The sequence below is a fragment of the Poecile atricapillus genome, chromosome Z, assembly GCF_030490865.1.
Source record: "Poecile atricapillus isolate bPoeAtr1 chromosome Z, bPoeAtr1.hap1, whole genome shotgun sequence".
Classification (NCBI taxonomy): domain Eukaryota; kingdom Metazoa; phylum Chordata; class Aves; order Passeriformes; family Paridae; genus Poecile; species Poecile atricapillus.
Window position 1 is genome coordinate 144,974,530 of NC_081289.1, and position 18,704 is coordinate 144,993,233.

General features: G+C 39.8%; 1 protein-coding gene across 5 annotated transcripts in view; it reads left to right on the plus strand.

Annotated features, from left to right (window-relative positions):
• DYM (dymeclin) overlaps positions 1-18,704 on the plus strand; it is a 211,596-nt gene that overhangs the window by 132,471 nt on the left and 60,421 nt on the right. For all 5 annotated transcript variants that reach the window (XM_058827192.1, XM_058827194.1, XM_058827193.1 and 2 more), the window contains one exon: positions 14,317-14,419. In XM_058827192.1, coding sequence (XP_058683175.1) covers positions 14,317-14,419 — 103 coding nt within the window. The remainder of the gene's footprint in view (positions 1-14,316; positions 14,420-18,704) is intronic.

Genomic DNA, 18,704 nt, shown 5'->3' on the forward strand with positions numbered 1-18,704 from the left:
AATAAGGGCTATTCATGCCCTTGTAAGATTTCTGGATCTCATTGGTATTGTCTGTGACACCTTTTGCACTGAAGAATAAAATTAAAAACATTGACATCAGACTAGAGTGGAGAAGCAGGATTGCATTTCAGCTCTGTCAAGGCTGGATTGTGGCAAGATGTGACTTTTGCTAGATATGGAAAGTATTTTTATAAAAGATGAGGAGACTGTCCAAGCCGGGGATCCTTCAGGATGCTGACAAGTCTTTTCCTGCTGTGAGCTACAGTGATTTTGACCCCACGTGTTTGTTTGGGGAAACAGTATTGGTGATGGAGACAAAAGCTGGGAGAATTCAGTGCTCCAAACATTTTTCCTTCCTTAAAGGCTTCCAGATTATCTGTTCTAAGATTGTTGTCTTCCTGCAACGATGAGTAGTTCAGAGCATTTCAAGCTGCCTGTAGTGTATTTCTAAATGCTTTCATACATGCTGGAGACCATGGTATGTTCTTGGTACCTATATGCTGTTCCCTGAATTGTCTCTTAACCTTTCTAGGTCCTTGCTCGATACTTAATGGAATAATTTAGGCTGGAAAATCCCTCTAAAAGCATCAAATCCAACCATTCCCTCACCAATAACCCATGTCCCAAAGTTCCACATTCACAGATCTTTTAAATCCTTCCAGTGATGCTTCACGGCTTGTTACCCCACCCCACCCTTTTTGTTTGTTTGTTTGTTTGTTTTTGTTTTTTCTTTTTGTTTTGGGTTTTGTTGTTGCTGTTTTGGTTTGGTTTTTCTTATGAAAGAGGGAGAAAATCATTAAACACTGCAAATTTGGAATGTGATGTTAGGGAGGTCAGCTTTATTATTCATCACAAAGATACATGGAAAATTAAGCAGGTGAAAGTCCCTGGTATTATCTGTCAGACATACATAGGAAAGGACATGGGTGTTATTGAAAGGCTGAAGGTACCAAGAAGAGAGAAATAAAGAAAATAAAGAGAAATGTTAAATAACAGGAGTTAAGAAAATGCTGTGGGCCAGTTTCCCAGGATGTTGGCACAGTATTTACACTGAGCTGGGCAAGGGCAGGCTGGGGCTTCATAAAGCCAAGTTAACCTTCATGTAGGTCATTAACTGTAGCTTTTTCCATACTGAATTGCACTCTTACGAAATGCGTCATTATCCCTTGTTTTGTTCTACATTCACTGCAGTTGGGTTCTGGCTGGATATTAACATCCCTTACAAAAAATGTAATATTCTTGATAAATGTTTTCTTTCAATGATGCAGTATTTTTCAGGATGAAAATACCTATCTTTAATATCCTATCTATTTTAACTTCAATTTTCCTTTGAAAAGTGGTTTATTTATGACAGGCTACCTTTTGCAGGTTTGTTTCTTAGAACAGAAATTCACAGAAATGCAACAAAGGGAATGATGTTGACATTAGAGTGAAGGATGTAAACACTTTTTATTTGAGATACTTATTTTTCAAGTACTGTGTTGTTACAGGATGGGTTTAGTAATAGATATTAAACTTAATCTTGGTCTTGTATTGAAAAACACTTGACATGTTACATCATTTGATGTTACATTATTTGACACTATCCTGTATTTTTATTGCATTTTTCTGTTTTTCAAGTACTAGTATACCTTCATGTCCTTCTGAAAATGTTTAAGCATTTCATCTCTTTGAAAGTATATCAGTCTGTACATCAGTGCTGTTTTTAGAGAAGAGAAGTATTTCCAAAAAACACCACTCTGGGAGGAGGATATTTTAGGTAGGTGCATACACTTAGTCATCCCAGAGAGATTTGGGTTGGGAAGGGACCTTGAAGCTCATTTCCTTCCATCCCATGTCATGGGCAGGGACACCTTCCAGTGTCCCAGGCTGCTCCAAGCCCTGTCCAGCCTGGCCTTGGACACTGCAGGGATCCAGGGCCAGCCCCAGCTGCTCTGGGCACCCTGTGCCAGGGCCTGCCCACCCTCCCAGCCAGCAATTCCTTCCCAATATCCCAGCTGGGCCTGCCCTCTGGCACTGGGAAGCCATTGCCTGGCTGCTGTCCCTGCAGGCCTTGTCCCCAGTCCCTGGGCAGCTCTCCTGGAGCCCCTTTAGGCCCTGCCAGGGGCTCTCAGCTCTCCCTGGAGCCTTCTCTTGTGCAGGGGAGCAGCCCCAGCTCTCCCAGGCTGGCTCCAGAGCAGAGGGGCTCCAGCCCTGGCAGCAGCTGCGTGGCCTCCTCTGGGCTGGCTCCAGCAGCTCCACGTCCTTGTGCTGTTGTTGCCCAGGGCTGGGGCAGCTCTGCAGGTGGGGTCTCACCTGAGCACAGGGACACAGGGGCAGAATCCCCCTCCCCTGCTGCCCACGCTGGGGGATCAGCCCAGGGCAGGGGGCTCAGGGCTGGGGCAGGTCCAGCTCTCCCCCCCAGCACCCCCAGGTCCTTCTCCCAGGGCTGCTCCCTCTGCTCATCCCCAGCCTGGATTGATCCCAGGGGCTGCCCTGACCCAGCTGCAGCTCCAACACTTGGCCTTGTTAAACCTCATGAGGTTTCCGTGGGCCAGTGGTCGAACCTGTCTGGATATTGTGATACCAGATATTGTAGTGTGGATTTTGAGTTTGTTATTAAGTACCATACCTGAAGTCCTCTTCTCTATTCCTTCCGAAGTATTTCATTCCTGATGTGATTTATTGAGAAAGGAATGTGTGAGCAAAATTTGAAAATTGAAATTCTGTATGTACTGGCTTGAGTACACATGACTTAGAAATTGCAGTTGGTCTACCAAGATTAAACATCCTATGTGAAATTCCTGGTGAAGGGGGAGGGGGGGGAGGGGGGGGGGGGGGGGGGAGGGAACTTAGGCTTATGGGTAGGGGGGGGGGGTGGGCAGCTCAAACTATGTATTTTTTTTTATGTCTGGAAATTCAGTAAAATGAGATATTTGAACTAAAATCACTAACATGATATGGATGGAGGTACTCCATTGAAGGAGGTGGTAATACACTCAGTATATTATGCTTATGCACTTTTTACATTAAAAATTGACTTCATCAATATTAAAATTTGACTCAAAGTTCAGGAAATAATAGGTTATGGCTTTCTGAGACATTTTAATTAACCATCTTTGTTTCAAAAGTGAAACACAATCTTTAATTTCATTGTGCTTTGTTCTGAATGGAGGATATTCGCTGGTTTGGGTTTTTTTTTTACATTGACTTTATTCTTTGTGTGGCCTCAGGCACACTGAACACATGCCATCTAACTTTATCCAGAAGACAAAAAATGCTCATTTCCTTAATAACTGTTCTTTTTAGAGCCTGTGGTACTCATAAAAGTTCTTACTGGTTCACAAGTGTTCGCAGTGTAAATACAAATTATTTATAGACATGGATTTGGGAAAAAAAGATTGATACCCACTATGAACAATTATGGAAGCTATCCACAGATATAAATATGTTATATTTCTTTTTTTTTTTTTCCTTTATGAGGCACTGGAATTTTAGAAATGGCCTTGTTGTTATGCAAAAGAGAGTCCTTGCATCCAAAATTGTGTTTGGGAGAACATCTTAGCTGTGACACCTATGTCAGGTTTGAATTTTTGGTCATTTTTGTAGTTTCCTTTGCAATGGCTTTATTGTAAAGTTGATTGGTCCAAGTGATTTTCTTTATTTCTTGAAAAATAAAATTTTTAAAATAATTTTTTCTCTATTTATTTTTTAAAAAATGTTTCCAGTTTGTTAAAAGTTTAGACGTTTTATGTCAGTAGGGTAACCAAACAAACTGCAATTATGAAGGAGAGACAGCTACTGGCTTTCCATACCCACTAGCAGGATCACTGTGGATGGAGAAAGATGTGATCAGGAAGGACACCTGGCCAAAGAGAAGGTCAGTCCATGAGGAAAGCAGTAAACTTCTACCTGTGGAGCAAGAATGTCAAAGAGACCTTTGGACAGGGACTGAAAGAAAGGAGGGTGAAAGGAGACAAAGGGATGAGATGAAAATAGTATTCTCTGTCTGCAGCATATGATGGGTCCTCCTAGGGGTTTGTCTCTTATTCTGCTTCGACACTGAAATGCAAGTTTTATGAAGTTAGGTCAAAGCCTGGAGAAGAGAAGGCTCCAGGGAGAGCTGAGAGCCCCTGGCAGGGCCTAAAGGGGCTCCAGGAGAGCTGCCCAGGGACTGGGGACAAGGCCTGCAGGGACAGCAGCCAGGCAATGGCTTCCCAGTGCCAGAGGGCAGGCCCAGCTGGGATATTGGGAAGGAATTGCTGGCTGGGAGGGTGGGCAGGCCCTGGCACAGGGTGCCCAGAGCAGCTGGGGCTGGCCCTGGATCCCTGCAGTGTCCAAGGCCAGGCTGGACAGGGCTTGGAGCAGCCTGGGACAGGGGAAGGTGTCCCTGCCCATAGCAGGGAGTGGGGATGGGATGGACTTTAAGGTGCCTTCAAATGCAAACATTCTTTGACTCTGTGGTATTATTTCCAAGTTTCAGAGGAAATGAGCAATTAATTCATTATAACCTTGGCAGGGCACTGAAAAGCCAAACTCTCACTTAGACCACTGGGCTGCATGACAGGATGGTGCCAGAGGTAAGGGCTCTGGGTACAGAACCAAGGTTCCAGACTCATATTCTGCTTAAATCTTAGAAGAAAGAGGGCTGTTAGCAATACACATACCCTGTGACCTTTTGCCTGCAGAATGAGTCTGTTACCTCCTAAATTCCCAGATTCTCTCCTGTCAAGATGAGTTCAGAGGGCATTGCAATTTTCTTTAGAAGTGTAGCAGGTACCCAAATACATACAAATACAAATGTGCTTGCACAGCCAATGTGTTTGAGCAAAGCTGTGCCAAATCCAAGGTGTTGAAAGGACAGGGATTTGGACCAGTGTCTTTCTAACCTTGTTATTTCTTTGTTATTTCTAATGTTGTTATTTCTTTGTTAGGAGTCTGTTATTGGGGTTTTGGGTGAGAGTTTTGCTCAGGATGCTTTCTCCAGCAATTTCCTCTGATTCTCACCCCACAGAGTTTTTCCCTCATTCAAGGCAAATATCATCTCTCAGCAGCTTTGAGACACCCTACTTAATTAAGAGCAAGTAGATGAAATGGAATTATTGTGGACTCTGCTCATTTGATTTTCTTTTAAAATAGTAACAAGACAAACACAGGGACCATTGAGAGAAATTACATGCATACCATGAGACACCTAAAACGGGTTTGAGGATTTTAAGATCAGAAGAAACCTTGTATTTAATCTGAGCTTTCCGTTTATATTGGACTGCACTCATTTTCCTCCTTTAGCTTTCGGCCTTTCAGAATTTAGTTTCTCACTTGCCACTCTATTGAAAAGTACAGGAGAGAGATGGTGCTCAGCAAAGCACTTCCCTGTCAAGTCAAAATCATCGTGTTCTATTGGATTTGCATGCAGGAACTAAGTCCATCATCACAGTCTGCTTATTGAGTTTCTACTTCAATACAACCTAGAGTTAGGTCCTAGCCTGGCTCTGCCCTGTAAGTGGAATTACAAGGATGTTATTTGGCATGCCGGACAAAAGGAGAATAAAATGATCTGTACCAAGATACAGGGGAAGGAATTTACTGCTTTCTGTTCCTTTTACTTCTCTAGCGATAGGAGCATCCATTTCCCAACATTGGCTGGAAAGTGGCCATGAGATGCTGAACAATTTATGCCTTCAGTTAAAAAATACATTTCCTGGTCTCTGGAAATTAAACTCTTGGCTTATTTTGTAAATATTTACTTTTGTCTTGCCACATCAAATTCCTTTCTTCCATGTTGTTTCTAGTGTCATTGTCTTTCTAACTCCATTTTAGCAGGAAATCCTGTTCGTTAATGCAAGGCCTCCCTTAATTGTTCTAAGCTGTTTCTGATTTTGCTTATATACCTACAAGGGTATGGTGACTTCTTGTTTTTCTACTTAATATAACAATATCCTAAATAATAATGTTATCCTCTGTAAGGCAGAATTTGATATGGCTTTATAGCGCATGACTTACAGATCTCTGCTCATATGTAAGCAGTGTAGATAAAAGGTTACTCTTTAAAATTAATGACGTTTTGTCATGAAGATATCTTGAAGTATATAATTTATTAGGATCAAGTTTAGGATTTTAGAATTAAAAGAGTGGCCTTTTATCTTTGCTGTTTAACAGGGAGATGGGATAGAAATAATTTTCTTAACCAGGCTGCATTAAAACCATTTGTGGTGCCAGTCATCAGCTCAGGAGAATGACTTTTTACATGGGCAGATACTGCCAAGACAGCTTTAAACAGACAGAGGGCAGGTTCAGATTGGATACTAGGAAGAAAATCTTTATTTAGAAGGGTGGGCAGGCCCTGGCACAGGCTGCCCAGAGGCTGCTCCTGGTTCCCTGGAAGTGTCCAAGGCCAGGTTGGACAGAGCTTGGAGTAACCTGGGATAGTGGAAGGTGTCCCTGCCCATGGCAGGGGGTGGGACTGGATGAGCATTAAGATCTGTTTCAACCCAAATCACTCAGAGGTTCTACAGTTTGGGATTTGCTTTGAAATAGCTGCCAGCTGCGGCACACAGCTGTTTCCAAGGGGACACAAACTTGTATTTTTAAGAAGGAACAGGACAAGAAAAGGAGAAAAAGATCTGATCACTGTCCAGCAAAATCAGACACGTGAATATTGTACTGTTCTTTTCGTTCCCTGGTCCCTTGAACACTCTTTATCCATCAGTGTGGACCATGCAAACCACATTCTTTAAATCCATGATGTTTGTGGCATTTGCACACTGTGAGTCTCTTGATTTCACATCATCTCCAAAAGCCTAGATGGACCTAACAGTAAATATAGCAAATCTTTATTCAGCAGAATTTAGTCATGTTTCACTTTACAAGATTAGAAAGAAATATATAACGTGTGTTCTTACTGTCTGTTTATTCTGTTATTTAATATTTTTATTGGTTAGGTTCTGTTTTCTGGGATCCTAAATGTCTCCCAGGCTTTAGAGTTGGCTCAAATAAATAAGAGCAGTGCCTCTCTATGGAGTAAATTGCTCTGCAAAGGCCTTGGAGTTCTCCATGGCTATTGTGTCCCTTTATTTCTATTTATGTGCCATTGTAACTTCGATAATTCGAATGCAGAATGCCTCAAGGGCTCTTTAGTAGACATGAGCACAAGGAGAGATTTTTCTCTGCATTTATTCATACTAAATGGATTTCTCCCAGTGCTAGGTTCCTTAAGTGCTCACTGAGCACTTCTCCATCGCCCACAGACAGGCACTTGCTTACAACCTGTCCCCCATACAGGTCTATGGGACAATGCCCTTATTGTATTTCAAGTGGAGCAGCACAGTGCATTTATTTTGTTCTGATGTCTGGTATTATTCTTCACAGACCTTTATTCAACCAGATGGGCATTTCAGGTTGTCTGCTTGGAGACATCTGTGCAGGCACATATCCATGTCTAGAGTTCTTGTGCCACAGGACACACTTTTTTGCTGTAATCCTTTTTAAAAATAAGCCAAACCCAAGAAGTGTTCCTTACATATACAGGAATCAAGGTATGGTTTTAACTTTTAGATGTCAGTTTTCAAAAATAAAATATTTTTTTAGCTTTTTTTTCTAATATGATTGTGGCATTGTAAAATCCTTTTGTTTAAAAGGAGCATTTTTTGTGTAGTGAGGTTTTCGTGTTTAGTGCTTTATATTTTAGTCTTTAAAATAGAGAACAATAATACATTTGGCATGTATATAGGAGGAGAGAGAAAAAACAGCATGAGTATTTGAAAAACCTAATTGTTTGAGAGCATTCATCCTCAGTCTTTTTGATCCATGCAACTGTTTTGTTCCATCACCAGATAGTGGCTTGTGTTTGGGTGCTGTTCAGTTTGTTTGCAGCACTTCTGAACTAGGAGAGCAAGCAGAAAAAATTCAGAACATCTGAATTTCCAAACTTCAAATAAATTCTGTGGAGAGGTTCTTTAGTTCTCAAGTAGTTCTTTACTCAGCACACATAGAAAACTTCTAGATATTCAGATAAATTAAAATTTACCTTTAGAAGCTCAGAAGTTACTTGAATTGTGAGAAATCCAATCCTTACCCGTTCTTGATGTCATATAACTCAATCTGACTTTCCTCTGCTAATGTCATAGTTTTGTTTCTATTTGTGCCCCCCTTTTTCAGGCTTCCATCTCTTTCTTTGTATCACACCATCAGTCTAAGCTCATCTCATACCCTAGGTATTGAGATTGTCTTCTTTCCTCCCAGGTTTTTCTTCCTTCTCTGCCATTGCTTTGACAGTACAAATAGAAATATATTTCACCTCTAGCCTGGCTTCAGTCTCCTTTGTTAAAGAGGTCTGTGCCTATGTACTTATAGTTAAGTTCCTGTTTCAGTAACTCTTTTTTTTTTTTATACTGGTATCTTGTAGAATCCTCTGTAAGCAATCTTCCTTTCTCCATTTGCATATTTGGGTTTTTGGTCAAATCACTCTTTCATCTTTTCTCAAATACATTGAATAAATGATTTTTAAAGCAATTCATGGAGAAGTACATTTTTTGGTTAAGAGCCTTTGCATTTTCATATAATTGTTTCAAAATCTTCCACACAGGATGCCAGGGGCAGTTGCTGCACAGCACAACTTTGCTGGATATAAAATCATGGAATTGTTTTGGTTGGAAAGGACATCTAAGTTTGAGTCCAACCCTGCCCCAGCACTGCCCAGAACACCACTGATCCATGTCCCCAAGTGCCACATCCACACGGCTTCTAAACACCTCCAGGGATGGGGACTCCGCCACTGCTCTGGGCAGCTGTGCCAGGGTTGGACAACCCTTTCCATGGAGAAACTTTTTTAATATCCAGACTAAACCTCCTGGCAAAACCTGAGCCATTTCTGCTTGTCCTATCGCTTGTTATCTGAAATAAGAGACCAACGCCCACCTGGCTCCAGCCGGTTCCCCAGCTCTGTTCCCTTCTCTGGACATGCTCCAGTCCCTCAATGTCTTTCCTGTCATGAAGGGCCGTATTTTTGTTAAAACCAAAGACAGGTACTCTTTCAGCAGCTTTTTTGCATTATAAGCAGCTGTTTGCTGTCTGGTTGTACTTAGTTGCTGCTCCCAGGGTGAAATCCTTCATATTTAGGGAGCAGCTTGGATTGTTTGTTCCTGCATTAAATCTCAGCAAGTTTATATGGTGTCCACCTTCTTGAAAGGTAAAGAAAAAATTAATTAAAATGCCTTTTCTCTTTATTTATTGCTTCTGTAATGACTGTGCCATTTGCAAAGTTTAACTGTAGTATTACATAGAATCACAGAATATCCTGAGCTGGAGGGAGCCACCAGGATCCTCCAGTCCAGCTCCTGGCCCTGCACAGACACCCCAACAATCCCAGCCTGGGCACCCCTGGCAGCGCTGTCCAAAGGCTCCTGGAGCTCTGGCAGCCTCGGGAATGTCACCATTCCCTGGGGAGCCTGGGCAGTGCCAGCACCCTCTGGGGGAAGAACCTTGCCCTGAGATCCCACCTGAACCTCCCTGGCACAACTTCAGGCCATTGGCATTTCTTTACTGTTGATGCATATTGATATATGTCACTTAATATATTATTTTTGTATATTTAAAGTATTTTGGTAGCTTGGTCAAGTATTTAATAGCTTTTGGTATTTATATGGGCCAAGAATTTGTTCCTTTTTGGCCCTATTAAGAATATTTTTCAGACTGTTGGGATGTTTCATCTTCAGCTCATATAAGGCATCCCATGTAACTTTTTATTATTCAAGTGTCTTAATTTAAAAAAAAAAATCTCACATGAAACAAAGTCATATAAATGATGTGTAGAAGCTGTTACAACAGGGGTTCTGTTGTGCTTTATTTTACTTCCTGTCTCATTGGAAGACCATCAACAAGTGCTGGTGATATCCTCCTTGGAATGAATTTCACAATCACTGTTCCAGTATTATGCTCAGGACAAACAGGCATGTAATTATTTTGGAGCATCCTATTTACTTCGTTAAAATCAAGTACACTCTCCTTGGCATTGTCCAGAGCTTGCAGAAAAGGTTTAGCAAATTCTAACTTTGGCTTTCATTTCAACTTCTAATTTTAATTCCCACTTTTTTTTTTCCAATTTTTTAGTTATAAGAGCTGCGTTTTATACTTTTTTTTTTTTTTTAATGTGAAAAGTGTACTTTATGAGCTGTTTCAAACTGATGTAAATTAGACTTTTTGGAGCACTGTTAAATGAGTCTCCTTCTTGGCTTTTTTTTTCTTTTGGGATCTAATTTGTGGAATTCCACTTTCTAGGCATTGTGGAATTGACTTTTTGAAAGTGTTAAGTTCATATATTAGTGCTTTGTATTTTATTGTGTGTGCAAATAGCACTTAATCAATTCTCTGGTATTAGCAACCATTATTATTTAGTCTGTATTAATTTTTTTATTTATTTAAGCTCAGCCCTGAGTTAAATTAAAAACTGCTGTGTAAAGAGAGGTAAGAAATCAATGTTGTTTTTAATTCCTTAAAAACAAACAACCACAGGACCTTGAAATTGTTGTTCAGCCTTGAGTCTTCTTTGGCTGAGCTCATCCCTGGTGAGATCTGATGATCTGTAATAGATCACATTATCTTAGAATGGTGTGGGTTGCAAAGACCTTAAAAATCACCCTGTTCGTGGTCAGGGACACCTTCCACTAGAGCAGGTTGCCCCAAGCCCCATTCAGCCAGGCCTTGGACACTGCCAGGGCTCTGGAGAAGTCCAGCTGCACACAGCTTCTTTGGGCACCCCATGTCAGGGGCTCACCACCCTCACAGACAGGAATTTCTCCTGATAATGCCAGCTGATGATTCCTAATCTTCCTAACACATGCCAGCTGTTATCTCGTCTTGCTCTTATTCCAGCTTAATGTTTTGCTTGCTCAGCATTGGCCTGGATGTACTTCTGTGAGGGAGAGATGAGTTGGGGTAGCAAGATGTTTTCATTGTTCTGAACATAGCTTTTTATTATTATGAAAAGTCCATAATGGGTGAGATCTGAAGGGCTGTCGAGCTCCATAGCCCGTCTGACAGTTGATGGAGAAAAGTGGATGAAAGAGGACAAATAGTCCAGTAGAAAAATCCATATTCTTGTCAGCCCATGCATGCTGTCCTCAGTGACCACATAGTACATTTTTCTGTTTGATCCCAACTCGACTTCTAATTGGGAAAAAATAGATGTGTAATGAAAACACATGAGAGAAATTTGGGAGACAGCCTCACTTCCACTTCTGAACCTTGTACCATGTTGTGAAGAGAGGAACAACCTTTTGCATTTTTTCTTTTTAAAATTGCATTATTCATGCCCTGAAAATCAAAATCAAGCCCAAAACCTTACAGACACTGGAGAGATGACTGCTGCAAAATCAAGCAACTCCTTTAGAATGCTGCATTTAGTGGTGATGAAAGGAATTTATGAGCTAAATTTCATACAAATGCTTTTTGAGGGTTGTAACTAACTCTGTGCCGAGGCTTTAAAAATTAGTCTGATATTTATCAAGGTGGTTTTCAGAGATAGAGACCGAGGCATAATAATAAGTGAATGACTTGGAATTGAAGTTTTGCACCAATTCAGGAGGCAGCAGTACTTCCTAGGAAGCCCCAAATCAATTCACTAATCACAATGTCTGATTTTTTTTTTTTTTTTTTTTTCTGTGTTTAGCTGTAGTGCTTTTGTGGAGCTCTTTGAATTTGCAGTTCTATGCATTTTTATTATGAAAAATTTAGTATGAAAAATCTTGCCGTGTATCCCTGCCCTTGTGCTTATCTAAGGGATGGTCCTTGTAGAAGATGAATGGAGGAGAGAATTGTGTTGAGTTTTTTTTAACCTGGGTATCTGTGTTAGGGGCAGTGGTCCCACAAAGAATTGTCCCAGCATGGTGTGAAGGACATGAGTTTGTGGCTAGAAAGCAGAATTTTGCAATTGGAAAGACAACAAAAGCCTCTGCACTGCTCCTTTGGAGCTAGAAATCAGCCACCAATATCTTGCTTATGCCATAAACTATACTTATAGTACATTTCATTATTATTTAAAATAAGTTAGGAATAGATAAAGAAATAATTTATCCATTATTTTCCTTTATACTTTTCCCCAGTTCTCCACATTTCTGCTGGAATAAATAAATTTACTTTTTGCTATTCTGGTTCCATGCAGTGTACCACTATATATTCATTTTCCTCTTCACATGCATTGAACACATGCAGTTTCCAAAATCTTGATCCCACTTCTTTGTTTATATTTAAATTTCCTTTAAAGCCAAAATGCTTTATGGATTTTGGAGAGGAATCTACTAGTTGGAAATTTTCTTTATTTCAAATTCTTCCTCTTTGTGAAATTACAGATACAGAGCAGATACCAGATTTAACCAGGTTTTGCTGCACCCCACCATAAGCATCTCCAGCTTGATTTTAACTGATTATTTTGTCTCCAGAGCACTAGATGGTGCTGATGACAGTATCTCTGAAATCCAAGTCTTCAAAGATAACCATGGTTGCAGAAGTAGTGCTGCTGTGTCCTACCAAGTACCACTTTGCAGATCCAGTTATTGATGTGAACAAAAATTTTAGTCTGTGAATGCAATAATAGAATACGGGAGAGGGGAAAGAGGCGGAAAGCTACCAATATGTCTTAATTTCTGTGTTGCTTCTTCCCCTTTTAACATGGAATGTTCTTGTGGTATTGACTAATAGCTATGAGTTAGCGTAGCTAATTCCTCTTGGCTGTGAGGAGTGTTGGAAAGGCCTTTTCCTGAGACTCTTGACCAGCAGTGGGTTGATAAGCACTTGTCCTCCAAAGAATCCACTCCTACTTTCTATGGAAGATAATATGAATGATCATTGCAAGTTTAAAAAATTCAGGGGACTTCTCCCAGTGCTGATCATCATTTCACGAGGCAGAAGAGCCTTGCCAGTACACGCCTTCAAACACTGATCCAGTTCCAAGAAATGGAGGATGTCCAGAATATAATACTGAGGTGGATTTTGCCACTTGTAAGTGAATCATGTTCACATCATGACAGAATGTTTTGGGTTGGAAAGGACCTTAAAGCTCATCCTGTTCCACTCCCTGCCATGGGCAGGGACACCTTTCACTCTCCGAGTTGTCCAACCTGGCCTGAGGGGACACTTCCAGGGATCCAGGGGCAGCCACATCTTCTCTGAACAACCTGTACCAGGGCCTCCCCTGTAACCCTCCTGGTGTCTGTTGGTCAAACTAGCCTTTCCACCCTTTAAAACACATGTAGTCTTCCTAGGAAAACCTGATAGGAGTCCTGTAATGCTCCAAAAAGAAGTAAAGCAGTCCAAATGATGTTTTTAAATGCAGAAAGCCTGACAACATCTGACACCTAACAAGAGCAAATGGCCTCAGGTTGCACCAGAGTAGGTTTAGAATGGATATTAGGGAACAATGCTCCATGGAAGTGGTTGTTCTTTCACAGCTGCCCAGGGCAGCGGTGGAATCCCCATCTCTGGAGGGGAGCATCTGGATGTGGCACCTGGGGATGTGGGTCAGTGGTGGCCTGGGCAGAGCTGGGAGAATGGTTGGACTTGATGGTGTTAGGAGCTCTTCCAAAAATGGGGATGGGTTTATCTGTGAATTGACAACCATGTTTGAGCTATCCTGGGCTTTAGAGAAGTATCTGACTCCTTGCTGCTGCTGAGCAGTAGCTGATGGCCTTTGCCCACTGTTGCTGCTTCCACCATTCTCCTTGTAGATCAGGTTCTACTATCCTGTGTGAGTGTCATTGCCCTGCATTTTTGCAGAATGCAAGAAAAATGTGTTTATTTATCTGTATGTGTATGGACCTCTGATTTAACAGAGCATTTATAAAGCTAAGGTAATCCTTTTTTCATTGACTTAGGCTAAAATAAATTTGAAAATAATATATAGTAGTAAAATGCGGTAACTTGGCCTTGAAATACCCAAAGCTTTTGTCATATACTCAGATTTCTCCTGTCTAAGTAATAGGTTATTAGAACGGATAATATATGAGATACTTAAGTGTATATTACAGTGTATTGCATGAAGTGCTGTACTTAAAAATTGCATTCTAGTGAGCACAAACTTTTTATGAACTAAAATTGCATGTATGCCATTCCTTCTGTGACAGTTTGACTTTTAAGAATTTAATCATGAACATAAAATGTTCTTCAGATCAATATTGTGTAGAATACTTCTGGTTCAAACTCTGTTGTTACTTACCTAGCTGTTAAATAAATAAATAATAAAACTTTTGTGCATTGCATTCTAAAAGTTTTGTGTATATAATAAAACTTCTCTCCTAACTGTTTCAGGACATTATCATGAAGTTATTTTAATTTTTTTTCCCCCAGTCTATTTTCTCTGTTATCTAAAAAACACAACAAAGTGCTGGAGCAAGCCACGCAGTCCTTGAGAGGTTCCCTGGGTTCAAACGACTCTCCACTTCCTGATTATGTGAGTATCAAAATGAATGTTGTAATGGGTGCTTCGAAATTCAAGTCATACATCCCTAAATCTACAAAGAATTCTCAGAGTGTGGCAGCTGAGCAACCACCAACATCAAAATACAGGAACCTGTATGAATGATGTCATGTCTGAAATGCCTCTAAAAAACAAGAATTACACTTAGAAATGGCAGAACAAAACCACAGCTATGCAGAGGCAAGAGACTTACTGTCAACTTGTGCGTTTCAAGCCATTTGTAATTCAGGATATTTAAATCACACAGTTGAAAACAGCATTTTTAAGAACTGGGCTTTAGCATCCATGGAATCTTAAAATGCCTAAAAATGATTGAAAACAAGTGAGCCTCTGGGGGAGTACTGGAGTCATGGGGCAAATTAGTATGTTCTGAATACATGGATACTTACAGTTCCCTTCAGTTTGCTTAGCCAATGCCCGCAAGTAGGCAACAATTTTGTATTTAATTGCATGGCTTGTTGGGAAATCTCTGCTTTGGGTGGATGAGGGAGATGTCTTGAGAGGACTTGAATAAATGTCTTTGTACTGCTGAAGTATCTTTGATCTGTACTCATCTGAACCCTCACTGCAGAACTGTGTGAAGGAGAGAAAAGTTGATTTATTAGTTGCTCGGGATTTTTGAGGATGAAAATGTATCAACTGTTCTATTTTCAGGACTAATAGATGATCCAGAATATGCCTGCCTGAGACTTTACATATCCTATTACTCTAGTATTAAATATAAAAATACCTAAAAAAGATAATTTGACGTAATAGTTTAATGACTTAAATAAGGAAGCAACATGATACATGTCTGTAAAATACATAGGCATATCTAGGCATGTGATAACATACATATGAAGATATCTATTTTAGGGTGTGTAAGAATACAATGCTTGAAAAATATTTTATAGGTTTTGGACTTCTTTTTAGCTTGCTGGATGTATACAGTATTGCAGTTAAGGAAATGCTTAGGGAAAGGCTTTCTGTACAAAACTGTCCCCTTACATAGAGAGACAGCTGAACAATGCAGCTGACAGAGCTGGGAAAGCTCCCTGGAGTACAGCCAAGAGACTTAGATATTCCACTGCATTTTTTCTCTTTTTACTGTTGGTATGATACAGGGATGGATGGAAGAGGGAAAGACAGCACTTGGAAACACTGGTGTAGAGGAGAGTAAAATAAGTTCATGGCCTTCTACTGCCATGTAGAAGGCACGCTTATACTTGAAACAGTAAGGTAAACTATTAAGCACAGCTTTCTGGTCCTTTCTTTTTTCACTCCAAATTGCTCATGTTACAGTTCAGTCTGAAACATAGGCCATTGACTAAAAAAAGTTGAGGCCAGATTTCATCACCTCAGCATATTCTGCTTCTGAAAGGCTGAGTTTATGTTGTGTGTAAGAACAAGGAGGAGTGTAAGAGCTGAGGGGACTGCAATGTCTGAAGTCCTGTAGCACATCTGTGTCCCAGTATGGAGCTAAGGAAAGGGTGATTCAAATATTGCCTGCTCTGTGCAGGTTTGTTCATTGAGAAGTGGAGATTTGCCTAATAAGCAGCTCTCTTACTCTGTTCAGACCAAATATGTATTTTAAAAATGCATTTCTCACCATTTTTTCATTCACTTTAATTTAGAAATTACTCATTTTCTTACTGCGCTCTGTAATCCAGAGTTGAATTTGCATGGAAGCCAAATACAAGGTTTAAATCACACATAAAAGTATTCTAGGTGCTGCTTAAGATATTGTCTTAAATTTTGGGTGTTTGAACAGTAGTACTTTTTAGATCTAGTTAAGTTTTTGACCCAATACACAGTCCCTAAGCTTATACTCACTGATTGTGGTAGGAATATACTGAGTTCTACCTCTGCCACATTTCATGATGTTCTTTCTGTGAGTATCTGCTGCCACCAGGTCTGTGGTGTACCAGCAGAGCTGGAATCTGGAGTAAGGAATTGACCCTTGTTTGCCTTGATATTATTCTGCTGGGGTTTTTCTGGTCTTTAAAAAAGAAAAGAGCAAGTTGTTTTCATTTATTGAGGCCGGACCTGGGTCAAGGTCCCTTTCTGGTGAACTCTTGTCATTGCGATGGGATTCAGGAGCAGGATGGAGAAGGCAGCAGGACAGAGACAACCACCTCCTGTCAATATTGCCTCAAAGACACTATCCTTTGTTAGACTAATTCTCATGCTGTGTAGTTTACTTGTAGTTTCAGAAGCCATAATATTATTCATTGTTTTTGTAGCAGCATTGACCTGTTTTGAAATACTACACTTCGATCCAATTGGAAATGGGAAGAGTCTCTTGCATTCAATAAAAGCATATTTTTCAATGTTGTTAGCAAACAAGAAAACTGGTAATAAAATAATAGAGAATTTTGCTTCTTTCAGTTCAAATCAAGACATATTACTTAAGTAAACATATCAATTATTTTCTTGGTAATTTGATTACAGCTGAATGTAATTTATCAAATCAGAAGTACTTAACAGCATAACTAGAGACATGTTAACTTCTCTTGTGAAGTAGCACGTCAGATGTGTTGTTGGAGCTGTCATCTACCCCAAAAATATATTTTTAAGAATTTCATAGTATTCCTTATGATTTTTGAGCGCTTCCTCTGGTTGTTAAACTACAGCAGGTAACAAGAGATTATCCTTCAGTCTTTCTAGGGAAAGAGTGGATGGAGAAGAGGAGAGTAAATTTTGATTTTTGGCAAGTTTATGTCATTTTCTTGCTGATGTAAGAAAAAAAAGTTTCCTTTATGCAATAATTCAGGAAATTAAAAATCAAATGTAGGTATAGTATTAGATTCACGTAGTTTGGCAGACATCATCACTTACCTCCTAAATTTTGGGTCTTAAATTCCAGCCAGATGAAGCTTAAATGTGTTAGGAAAAATCCTAAAAATAATCCCACTTAGTGACAGCATATTCAGTTATTTAATACACAGCACTGTCATTTAAACAGCACTTAAGTGGTGGATGAAATTTGGGATAGAAACCTTGTAGTGTAATATTGAACTTTTCATAGTAATACATACATTAATCAATATATAGATAATTATGCTTTAATTCTCTGTCCAAAATCTGTTGGGTTTTTGGGATATTTAGTACAGGAATGAAAGCATGTTGTCAGTTCAAAGGGAAAACTGTAAAAAATACAAATGCAGTGAGCTCTGTGTGTGCATGTATATGTATAAAAATACATGTTTTAATATACAGTTAGATATGTAAAGTCTGCAGTAGCAAAGCCTGGTGGTACTGGGAGAGTTCCCAACCAGAGCTGACTTCTCCTGACTCCTTCCCAATCCAGTAAATTTATCCACTGTTCAGAGCTGGCTTTCGTGGAGGGCTGGAATTCTGCAAATGTTGATGAGTTTTTCTCTCATCTTGATAACCAGAATTAAACTTTGCATCTGGATGGCGAGATTTCTGTATTATTTTCTTTTCCCCCTCAGTTTGTGCTCCATAATGAGCTAAATGAATTCCAATATTTAGATTCTTCTTTGATTTTTCCCTGATTTATATGGTAAATAGAAAGCAGCTGTCTGTTTAACCATCTAACTCTTGAAACTCCTAGGCCCCTCAAGCGTCATCTGGAAGTAATGTAGCCTGTAAAACAAAGCTAAGAAGAAAAAGCAATGTTTGTTTTATGTGGGATGAATGACTTCAGTTGGGGTCCCTCTAATTTGGCCATTATGGGGGTTATTAAAAAGCAGTATTACAAAAGTGGTTTCAACAAAAAAGAAATTTGGGGGGGTGGGAGCTTATACCTTGTTATTACATTTGATTATATTCAAAACTCCAAGTGCTTCATAAATAGTCCTTCGTTTGAGTTTCCTCAAGAGAGAACCAGCCCAGTCTCCCCCACACATCAATAGATGTAAAAAAGTTCCTGTGTCATTTACTTCCTGAGAAGAAATTGTCTGTTATAATTAAGAGCTCTGTATTTATCCTAGAAAGTTGAAATTGCTAAAGAGTAGTAAAATCAGGCCCATGAACTGCAGTATCTTCTGTCTTTTAAACATAATGGAACAGATCTAAAATCTATCAATGTTCTAGATTCAGTTACATGCAGAGAATTTCTAATCCAATATGTAGAAAACAAATATTTCCTTCAGTTTGAACCCTAAATGAATGTTGTGATGTTTTGGGGGTTAGAATGAGACAATCTATATGCCTTTCCAGCCCAAATCATTCTAGGATTATATGATTCTGTGAATCATTTGTTCTGTGCTTGCATATCTAATATTACATTAGGTATCCTGCAGCTCTATCTGAT